Source organism: Trachurus japonicus, chromosome 6, assembly GCF_045865225.1.
Source record: "Trachurus japonicus isolate A0001 chromosome 6, Traja_1.0".
Classification (NCBI taxonomy): Eukaryota; Metazoa; Chordata; class Actinopteri; order Carangiformes; family Carangidae; genus Trachurus; species Trachurus japonicus.
The window spans coordinates 18,186,738-18,198,335 of NC_140912.1; the positions used below are offsets into that span (position 1 = coordinate 18,186,738).

General features: G+C 41.4%; 3 protein-coding genes across 3 annotated transcripts; all 3 read right to left on the bottom strand.

Moving 5' to 3' along the window:
* Positions 1 to 1,696: 1,696 nt before the first annotated feature.
* On the bottom strand, positions 1,697 to 4,322 carry LOC146986006 (F-box/LRR-repeat protein 14-like). The gene has a single exon (XM_085779554.1). The coding sequence runs from the start codon at positions 3,717 to 3,719 to the stop codon at positions 2,508 to 2,510; it is 1,212 nt and encodes a 403-aa protein (XP_085635680.1). The 5' UTR covers positions 3,720 to 4,322; the 3' UTR covers positions 1,697 to 2,507.
* Positions 4,323 to 7,130: 2,808 nt separating this feature from the next.
* LOC146986007 (uncharacterized) lies at positions 7,131 to 9,218 on the bottom strand. Its single transcript, XM_085779555.1, has one exon. The coding sequence runs from the start codon at positions 9,203 to 9,205 to the stop codon at positions 7,229 to 7,231; it is 1,977 nt and encodes a 658-aa protein (XP_085635681.1). The 5' UTR covers positions 9,206 to 9,218; the 3' UTR covers positions 7,131 to 7,228.
* A 46-nt stretch (positions 9,219 to 9,264) lies between these two features.
* Positions 9,265 to 10,860, bottom strand: LOC146986008 (uncharacterized). Its single transcript, XM_085780455.1, has 2 exons — positions 9,311 to 10,860; positions 9,265 to 9,273 (listed from the first exon to the last, which is right to left on the bottom strand). Exons 1-2 carry the CDS (start codon positions 10,754 to 10,756, stop codon positions 9,265 to 9,267), a joined length of 1,455 nt encoding a protein of 484 aa, XP_085636581.1. The 5' UTR covers positions 10,757 to 10,860.
* Between the last annotated feature and the right edge of the window lie 738 nt (positions 10,861 to 11,598).

Below are 11,598 nucleotides of genomic sequence, written 5' to 3' on the forward strand. Positions count from 1 at the left end.
TTTTTTCAGTTTATCTGTTTCTACCTGTTCTGTCATGGTCGATGTCAAAGGCAGGCGGATGGATAAAAGGAATAAGTCTCCTGCCGTCGTGGCGCACCTGCTGTTATAAGAGGAACATGATGTTACAGAACAAAACACTTGAACACTGTGTCAGTATCTAAAAAAAATAGATGAAGTTTTCTAACAAACTTCCCACGTGAGGTCGATTTACAGATGAATTTGGGCAGGTGGATTTTCAAAGTAGACTAATAGCATGTCGTACTGAAAACATAACTCGCCTCTGGTTTTGACAGATGTTGGTTGGATGCTTGTTTTTGTACTTCTTGTCTGTCAGATCTCCGAGTGACAGTTCATTTCTTTTCATTCCTAAACCCATTAACCGTTTGCCACAGGGTTCAGAGAAAGAAGAAGGCATTTTTTGTGTTTTGTTTTCCCTTACTTTGGCCTGTGTGTCCCTGCCCTTGCCTTAATGTCTTGTCATCTCTTTTTCTCGACTCCTTATTGAGGAACACAGAGCTGAATTAAGGGGCTTCTGTCAAGTTCATGGTATTTGTTTTGCATTTGTACAAGAAATGTACTTCTGTCTGTTCGTGTTAAGAATCAAACTGTGTAAAAAGAAAGCAAAACAGACATGTTTGTCAGTTATTTGGATTTTGTATGTATGTAAATAAATAAATTATAAGCCTTGGTTTCTCGTCTAAGCTTTTTTTACAAACTAATTTTGGATATAAAAACATCCCCTACAAATACTGGAGCAGGAAAACAGCTGGTTATTGGGAAATTGAAATTCTACATTGACTAACTATTGACCTGCACAACTGCTATATAAATTTATCATCCAAGTCCTCCTCGGTTGTCAGCGTCATCTATTTGCCAGGAGCTGATGGTCAGAGTTCACACATGTATCAAACACTCAGAGTTGGATTTCATCAGTGTTCCCATGAAAGTGTGATGTGCAGCAGTTCAAAATCCCACATGAGGAATATAAACTGATTGTTACAAATGTATCTAGTTTTATAAATTAAGATTTTTGCAGCTACTAAATGAACCCATTGTGAAAATGTGACTTCAGCTCACAGGACTATCAACTTTTACTCCTAAGTTGAAAAGTTACTTGGAAAATGGAACATGAACATTGTGGTTTATATGTTGGTACCACAGTCAGATTCACGTGTCCTCACAAACTCACTGGGCACATGCATTATGATTTGGAGAGGCAGCAGGGTGTACAGAGCACGGTTGAAACCGGCCTCGTCTCTGAACCCAGGTGCTGAGATGCAGTGGTGGCTTATCTCAAGTTTTCGACTCATGCCAGTGGGATTCAATTGGTATATTGGTGTGTAAATGCATTTTTCTACAATAAACTTTTTTTTCAATCATAATGACTCAAACTGTCTCCAATATTTAATATCAGTCTAAAGTGTATGAGGTGTAAACTTAGACCTTAAAAATTTGGTATTAATAATCAGTCTTATCAGCTGTGGAATGATTAAGATTATTATCTCTATCTTAATTACATATTTGACTCTAGATTACATTTAGTGGTAGCTTTGCCTTGAGCTTTTAAAAACTTGGCTAAGATAATTCATGATGGTCCACTGAACTACTAAAACCTTACAGAAATTATGTTCATGATAATGCAAGTAACAGTTTGTAATACTAGTAAAAAAAACAACAACAAACATTTGACAAGATCAAAACATATTTGCCATCTTTATTCATAAATATCACTACTGTATGAATATAAAACAATCTTAAATTACTGCTTTTTTAAACAAATACTCTGACACTATCATTGGAAGCTCCTCAGGAGAATAACCACTGATGAACAGTTTAAGGTATTGCATATAGCCTTTGCAGCTGTTAATTACTACGCCTTGCTGTAGTCATGTTGATGAACCTTTGACATAGTAGCATACTGGAACATCTGATACGTACTTATTTCCTCAGGAATATGAAACATAGCCAACTATACATAGGTAAACAAAGACAGACAGGAGTGATCCACCCACTTCAATTTGAAGTACAATTTTGTCAAAAACAGTTATTCAATACAAAAAAATATTGGGTTACACAAGTAAAAAATACATCAGCCAAAAAAAACATTCTATCAAAACTTCAATCCAAGGTACTCTGGACTTCCTGTTGAGAGTTAATACGCCTACCTATTGTTTTGCAATGAGATTTCTTCAATATCAAAACCTCCATTGGTGTGTAAATCACAAAAATATGCAAAGTAATCTAGTATTCAGCGACAGTAGGCACTCCTGTGTTTGATGGGTGAGGTAGCTAGATATTAAGAATTGTACACTGGCTGAGATTTGACAGTGCGCCTCAGAAAGAGAGCACAAAATAAAGTCAGAGTAAGAGTGGATATTGCAGCGGAGGTGAACAATATTCCAGTGATCAATGCTGAGTCCCTCTCTTTTAGTCACAGTATTGAAGGTAAAATTAAGAAACTGAGCACTGTACACAATGAAACACGTGTATACTAAACAGGAGAGCTTTCACCTCACCCTCTCACTCTCAGTCATCTGCCACAGTCCCAGGTTTAACACTTTAAGGCACGGGAGCTGCGTTATCCTCTCCAGACCTCTCTTGGTGATCTTCGTACAACCGTACAGATCAATTCCCGTCAGCTGGGTCAGGTGGTCAGCTATCAACTCCAACCCCTTGTCTGTGATTCTCACACACTGTCCAATGTTGAGAGTCTTGAGTTCGTGCATCTGGCGGACCATCCTGTTGATGCCGTCGTCACTGATGTGGCATGAACAGAGAGAGAGGGACTTGAGCTGGTACAAGCCCTGGGCGATGTATGCCAGGCTCTGGTCCCCGATCTTATCGCAGAAGGAGACGTCCAGTCCGGACAGCCTGAGGGAGCCCATGGCCAGATGCATTATCCCCGTGTCACTGATGTTATCACAGGACCGCAGGTTCAGGCTGCACAGGTGGGTCATGTGTGACAAGTGGATCATCCCTGCATCTGATATCCCTCCACAGAAACTGAGATTGAGCACTTTGAGCTTGTTCAGGCCCTTCGACACGTGTTTCAGAGAAAGGTCGGTCAGCTTCTGGCAGTCCTGCAAGGTTAACTTCTCCAGAGACAGGCAGCCCTCCGCAGCACTGCGGGTCATGCCGGACAGGTGACCGATGCCCACGTCGGACACATGCCTGCAGCTGCGCAGGTTAAGGCTCTTGAGTCTGTGCAAGCCCCAGGCGATGAGCAACAGGCCCGTGTTTGTGATATTGCTGCACCCCCCAAGTTCAAGCACCTCCAGGTTTTTGAGGTACTGGGCAATCCTGCCCAGGCTGGAGTCCGTGATCTGTTTACAAAGGCTGAGGTTCAGCACCCGCAGTGATGGGATGTCCTGCACAAAGGCATGTCCGAGTCCGTTGTCTGTGAGGTTGAAACAGCCGCACAGATTAAGGCTTTCGATGTGCGGCATCCCTTGAATCACATAGCTCAGACTTCGCCTCAGGCTGAGGATCTGAACTTTCTTGATCCCTCTGGTCTGCAGGCTGGGGAACAGAGACGGGTTGGCTCTCCGCAGATGGAGCTTGGCTTCCACCCCCCTCCACACCGACTTGTGGTAGGACGCGTCTCTCCAGGCCGCGCACACTTGGGCTACTCTCCCTTTGTCTTTCACGTCCAGATAACTGAAAATAATGGCCAGGATCTCGGGAAAAAGGCACGATATATGCGTCTCCATTTCAAACATGACTGCAGACGGACTGCTCACGACGGCAGAGGTTGCTTCTGGGCGACAACAACAATACTGTGGTAGTCAGCTCGCCGAAACTCTCCTGCCGAAGTTGCGGGCTAACGTCAGCTAGCAGCATACGCACAGGCTAACGACTAGCCAGTTAGCTTCGTGCGTAACGTATCAAAAATCCTCCCATCGCACAAGAGACACACTTACTATTAAACTGAATGCGTGGATGGTATAAAATAATTACGAACGGCTCGGTTCTTCGGCTGACAACGTGGACGCAGATGCGGGAAACTCCGAAAGTCCGTCTATTTACCTAGCGAGCTAATGCTAAAGCTATTAGCATTAGCATTAGCTGTCTAAACTTGGGAGCTGCAAAGACAAAAAAAACCCTCCTCGTCCACAGGCTTTTCATCCGGAAACAATTTATTCTTCACTCCGCCTCATCGTAGAGCGTATCCAGACACTTTTCTGTTTGAAGAAGCCTTCAGCAGCAGAGCTGTTCCCTCCTACAAAGCTCCTTCACCCCCTGATGCATCTCCAGCAGCGGCAGCGTCGGAGCATCCCGGATCTCCACTAATGAATAAACCGACTCTTGGTGGCTCAAAGCCGGTTCAGACACTGACCAGCGGCGCCTACTGGAGGACCCGAGTATCGTTACTGTTGTTACTGGCACTAATATATCACAACTCTGATCATTTCTTTTTAATTATTTTAGTGTGACTTATTGGACCTGTGTTTACCGTATGTATTTTTGGTTGTTTATTTTTTTATCTAAATATACAGATCTTAACACCTGTAGACATCACACTAGGCTCATACTTTACCCTATTCCTGATATCAATATCTGATACAAGTGGGGGAAAAAAAAACCTGTGCTTGTTGTACATCAAACACCATTATTGCATATACACTAATCTAATTATATATATATATAAACATTGTTAACCTGACAGCTGCTGCATTAGAGTACTAGATGCAAATTACAACAATAACATGTATTTATAAAGTTTTTCTCTTCTGTAGGCTATAATTTATCCTTGTGCATTTTTACCAGTTCATACAAGCACTTGTATTCATGCCCACCCACACTGTGCAATATGTCTCCGACCAACTAACATGTAGGCTATAGTTGTTTTCTCTATTTAAATACAGTAGCTATTTTGTACATAACAGTACATATTTTTGTTTTGCGTATTTTTTTGTACTTCTGTGCTACTGTTGCAAGTGAATTTCCCACACATGAGATCAATAAAAAGTCTTATGTCTTATGTTTGCTGTTTGATTCATTGACAAACTAATATTTTAAATTGTATACAAGTCAAATAGGAATATGAATTATATATTCTAGTCTACCATATACAGTATATATTTTTTTCAGATTTTTTTAACCTCCATCCACATGTGTTTCATGAGTTTCCACACCCCTACTTTGTTGGTGATGCAAAATACGCAGAAATGTTTTGAGAATATTTAGTTTAGGCTGCACAAAATGTTGCAGAATAATACTATTGACCAGACATACATATATTGGAACTGAAGTGTCATCGATTAATCTTTGATATAATGTTATATCAGTATAACATGGACTATGTTCTCAATATTTTTGCCATGTGGACAAGGATAAAGAAACCATAATTATTATTGGAAGCTTTTTACGGACTACTGGTGAAGAGAAAGGTTATCTTGTCCTCCACATGCAGCTCTCTGTGGGTCCTCATTCTAAAAATACTATAGTCACACATTGAGTGCCAACTCAGAGAGAGATGTCTTTGTTCGGAGGACTCTATGTCACTTACCTCCATCTTGAGTGCTACTTGGTGTAACTGTCTTGGACGTGGCAGGAGGCCCAGGGTCACCACTGCAAACACTCCCCTGGCCATCTCTAGCTGCTGCCAGGACGCACAGTGTGTGGTTGGAGTGTTACAAGTTCAGGGTGGATGAGACAAAAGAGTCAGAGTGACACTGGGTCCTGAATGCTAACACTAAGCATTAGGCTGGTTACACACCAACAGTTATAAGGGATTAAAAAAAAAGAAAAGAGAAAAAAAAGGCAGGTACAGGTAGGACAAATGCAATGCCATATCTACAATTCCTGACATATTTCAGGGCTGCTCTGTAGCTCGCAGCCTCTAATCATTGTCCACCACAGAACTCACCCAACTTTCTCCAGCTGTAACTAGGTGGTCACTACTGAATTTCATTTGGCCAGTGCTTAAAAGAAACTGCACAATGACATGGTATTGTTTACGTAATACCAGAAATGGAAAAACTGAGCCACTGAGGGTCTCTTCTGTGTATGTTAGGGACAATTCATTTTTTGTGCGAAAGAAATTAAGGGAAGTAAACAATGTTTTCTTTCTCTTTTTTTACATGAAAAACAGAGAAACAGAAACCTTTCTACATGTGCACAAAAATACGCAAGTTTTTGTAGCAAACAAAATGACATGATGACTGTATGTTTTGGTCTGTTTACTGTAATGATCCTCACAAAAAGAACAACACTTGAAGCTTTAATATAATTTGCAGTCATGGTTCTCCCTTGTTTAGGGCAATGTTGTACCAAAAACCATTATTTTTGTCTTTTGTAAACAAAGTGTTCCTTTCGTCTTTATTATGATGATTATCAAGTGTCCCTCATTTATGTTATTCATATTCTAATTTACCTCACATATTGAATTCCACTTTGTTTATTTATTTAGGTTTTTTTGTTTGTTTGTTTGTTTGTTGTTGGGGTGTTTTTATGGAAAGAAGACAAAATCTATTTTTATTGATTTGATTATTTATTTATTCATCTATCTATTTCTTATTAGGTGCTACAGTGACAGGACAGGACAACAAACAAACAGATAAGGACATACAAAGCAACTTATTACATGGTTTGACGAGACAAATTAGACAAATTAACAATTGTGTGTGTGTGCGTGTGTGTGTGTGTGTGTGAAAGCAAGAATAAACAATGATAGAGAAAGAAAGACAGTAGGAAAGAAAGAAAGAAAGAAAGAAAGAAAGAAAGAAAGAAAGAAAGAAAGAAAGAAAGAAAGAAAGAAAGAAAGAAAGAAAGAAAGAAATCATCAAATAGTATAGTAGTAACATAATTTAGATGACAGTAGGAAGAAAGAAAAGAGGTAAAGAGAAAGAGAAGATAAAGATACAGAGATGAAGAAGTGTTGAGTGTGTGTGTGTGTGCAGGAATAAACAATGAGAGAGAGAGAAAGAACGAAGAAAGTAGGAAAGAAAGAAAGAAAGAAAGTAGGAAAGAAAGAAAGAAAGAAAGAAAGAAAGAAAGAAAGAAAGAAATCATCAAATAGTATAGTAGTAGTAACATAATTTAGATGACAGTAGGAAGAAAGAAAAGATATAGATAGATAAAGAGAAAAAGAAGATAAAGATACAGAGATGAAGAAGATAGAGAAATAAAGAAGATGCAGACTAAGACAAAGACAAAACACAGAGAAGGCCGTGGTGAAACACCACTGCCGTGTGGCGCTACTAGATGTTTACGTAGCCTGTCTTTTTTAGAAGGGACGTTCTACTTGATGGTAGGTGCAAAGTGGTTGTAGCAGTCCAGTGGGATTATAATGATGGTAGTTGGGGGTTTGGCACAAATTTAACATCCCTGTGGCGTGCATTGACGCAATAGGAATGGCCACACCCATTGCGGCAACGCCAATACGCATGCTGATGTGCGCAGCGTCACACAGTGTCTGTTTAGCACAACGAAGCCACTGACGTTGTGCAGCATGAGTTTCCAGCTGTTGAGGTTGTGCAGCATGAGTTTCCAGCTGTTGAGGTTGTGCAGCATGAGTTTCCAGCTGTTGAGGTTGTGCAGCATGAGTTTCCAGCTGTTGAGGTTCCACAGCATGAGTTTCCACAGCATGAGTTTCCAGCTGTTGAGGTTCCACAGCATGAGTTTCCAGCTGTAGAAGTTCTGCAAAAAGAGACACATGTGGGCCCTCGTCTCTCCGGAGCTCAGGCCCATCCAGTTGTTCTTGGTTTCCAACAGGAGTATTAGATTCCTCTCTGAAACTCTCGACTCCAGCGAGTATGTCCTCCTCCTGCCTCATCTCCAGCTGGATTTTAAGATCACGGATTGACTGTTTCAGATCGGCTGTGAGTGTCTCATACTCCTGTAGCAGTTCCTGTTTGTTGCTAGTTTCCCTGTCTAACATTGTAATAAACTCATCTTTATTAAGGATTACTTGATGGGCATCCTCAATTTGGTACTGAAGATCTTGAATGGTTCTCTTCAGGTTTCTTGTCTCTTCTGTCTGTTTCTTTGTCAGAGACTCAAGTTTGGCCAGCTCGGCTGTAATCGTGCTGTTCTGTTCATTGATAAATTCTTCCTTTGCCTGAGCCTGATGCAGTTCTGTCTTCAATTTTTTGTTCTCTGTGTGTTTTTTCTCCATCAGAGACTCCACATAGAGCAGTTTCTGAGTTAGATCTTCGTTTTCCCTGTGAACTTTCAGAGCCTCTTTCACCTGGAACTGAAGATCGCGGACTGCTGATCTTAGATTTTCAATCTCTTGTTGATTTTTCTCTCTGACGTGTTCAAGATGGGCCACATTATCCATGAGGCTGATGTTCTTCTCATTTAACATTGTCTCACTTTCATGCAGGAGATCAATCTGTGCACACATACTGTCATACGCTGCCAGTTTTGTCTCTGATTCCTGCAGATACTGCACTGTTTCCAGCAGGGTTTTGTTCTCTGTCTGTAGATTCTCTTTCAGGTCTTCAAGTTCTACAATATTTTGTAAAAGCTCATTTTTTTGACTGTCAAACTTCTCATTAATTTTTTTCTCATTTTCCTTGAGAACATGGATCTCTGCCCGCAGATTTTCAATTTCACTTTTCTGGTTCTCTGACAGAGAGTCGAGCCGGCTCAGATCAGCAGTCATGTTTGTTTTCTCCTGGCTCATAACCATTGTTTCCTCTTCCAACTGCCTTATGTAATTGTCGTTTTGCTGATTAACACTTTGCTCCTGGGACAGAAGGTTTGAGACTCGAGCTAGTTCTTCCTCAATCTCTGGGATTTCACAGACTGTCTCTTGCAGTTTGATGTTCTGGGTCTTCAGGTCAGTTATCTCCAGTGCCTTTACACTCAACTCAGACTTCAGCTCCTCCACCTGGCTGTGCAGTTCATGTAGCTCTTCTTGTTGTTTCATGTAGTTGCTCTCTTTGGCCTTTAGCTCATTTAACTCCACCTCATATGCCCCAACCTGAGACTGGAGCTTAGCAGTGTTCTCACTGCAACTATCAAGGAGTGATGTTAGCTCAGCTTGATTCTGAGCATCCCCATGGACTGTTGCTTTCAGGTTTTCAATCACTTGTAGATTTCTTTCTTTCACATTTTCAAGGCAGGCTACGTCATCGGTGAGGGCCCTGTTTTTCTCCTGCTCATCAGCGATTTCCCTGATTTGCTTTGAAATTAGCTCATCTTTTTCCAAGATTTTTTGATGCGCTTCCTCCATTTGACGTTCAAGATCTTTCATGGCTGTTTTCAGGTTTTCAGTCTCCTCAATCTCTTCCTCCCCCAAAGACCCAACTCGGGCTAGCTCAGCTGTAATTGTGCTGTTCAAGTCATTCATAAATTCCACTCTTTCCTGAAGATTCTGCAGCTCTTCGTTCAATTTGTCCGTCTCCGTTTGTTTTTTTTCCATCATAGACTCCACATGGGCCAGTTTCTGTGTTACCTCATCTTTATCGCTTTGTACCTCCTCGGACTCCTTCAACTGGTACTGAAGATCGTGGACTGTTGCATTCAGGTCTTCAATCATTTGTAAATTTCTTTCTTTCACATTTTCAAGGCAGGCTACGTCATCTGTGAGGGCCCTGTTCTTCTCCTGCTCATCAGCAATTTCCCTGGTTTGCTTGGAAATTAGCTCATCTTTTTCCAAGATTTTTTGATGAGCATCCTTCATTTGGCGTTCAAGATCTTTCATGGCTGTTTTCAGATTTTCAGTCTCTTCAATATCTTCCTCCCTTAGAGACTTAACTTGGTTTAGCTCAGCTGTAATTGTACTATTCAGCGAATTCATAGAATCCTCTTTTTCCTGAAGATGATGCAACTCTGCCTTCAATGTGTCTATCTCTGTTTGTTTTTTTTCTATCATAGATTCCATATGGGCCAGTTTCTGTGTTAACTCATCTTTTTCTTTGTGAACCTCCTCGCACTCCTCCAACTGGCACTGAAGATCGTGGACTACTGATCTCAGATTGTCAATCTCTTGTTGATTTCTCTCTCTGACATCTTCAAGGTGGGCCACGTTATCAGTGAGGCCGTAGTTCTTCTCCTTCAACATTTTCTCATTCTCCTGCAGAGCATCAATCAGAGTCTTCAGAGTTTCGTTCTCTGCCTGTTTCTTCTCTGACTGAGATTCAAGCAGGACTAACGCAGCACTGATGGTCTTATTCTGATCGCTCTGAGAGTTCAGACTTTCCTGCAGAGTCTGCACAGTTCCCAACAGATCTTCTTTCTCTGACTGCAGTTTCTCTGTCAGGTGTTCATCTTTGAAAGACTCGTCTTGATCATCATCAGCCTCTGTTACTAGATGCTCGTGGTCCAACACTTCCAACAGATTTTCATCTTCAGGTTTTTGTTCCTCTGTCATATCATTCTCCCCAATCTTCCCCTGGCGCAACTGCATTTTTGTTGTGTCAAGCTCTTTTTTGTAAGCTTCGTTTTTCATTTGCACCTCAGACAAGACATTTGAGACTCGGAATAGTTCTTCCTTTATTTCATTGGCCTCACAGAATGAATTCTCTATTAGGAGACTATTAGCGTCGAGCTGGGCCACTTTGTCCACAGTTTCAGCCAACCTGTCGTTGAACTTCCTCCATTTTTCAAGCACACGGTAAAGACGTTTCTGTTCTTTTTCATATTCCCTCTTCTTGGTCTTCAATTCCATCTCAAGTGCCTTTACCTTTGATTGGAGCTCAGCCTTTTGCTCAAAACAGCAGCTTTTGTTTTGGCTTTCTTGCTCCCGTGGTCCAAACATTTCTACTTCTTCTATCAGGTGCAGGCGACGGGATTCACCCGACATCTTTGAAAAATTCAAATTGTCTCGAGGACAAACTTATTTTGTGTCTGTCTGTGCCTGTGTCTGACTGATTGTGGCTGGGATTGTCATGTATACGTGTGTTTATGGCGTCACGAGTGACGTCGTGTTTCCATTATGACGTCATAACTCCTGTGATGTCTGCGCGTTGCCCGAGTGACGTCATACCTTTAACTGTGTCCTTTGATCGTGACGTCATACCAGTGACATCATCAGTGTGATTATTACAGTCACTATCAAAAAAAAAAGAAGAAAGGTAACGGAAAGGTAACAGTAATCCGTTACAGTTCAGGGGAAAATGTAATCAGATTACCGGTGTATTTTTATAAAAACGGGGATTACTTCGCAGGATTTATCTAAAATCAAACATGTGGCTACAATGCAGCAGACATAGCCTATTACGGGGCGCACGCATAACGACACTATGACTATAGGCTAATACAACACCACAACAAAGCAACACGTGAAACGACCAGCCGCGTAGCCTCGATCTGTGTGTAACAGAGTTTGCACACACAGTCCCGTCTCTGTTGCGGTTTCACTGAAAACAGCTGTGTAGATTAGAAAATGAAATTGTAAAAGTGGCGTAGCTGACTGGTTCATACAGATGGGGCGAGACCTTGTAGTGGGCCAAGTGTAGTCTAATACACAGGGTCCCAGACCAACGCTGTCCCGGGGACATAAAAATGTATATTTGGGACGATAATTAACAGTGATAATTAATAGCCCCTGGGACGCAGTCGGGAGGAAGAGAGTTTTTTTCCCCACTGTAAATGCGCACATGACAGACTGTAACTATTAACTACAGTGCTCAACTTCTTGCCGAC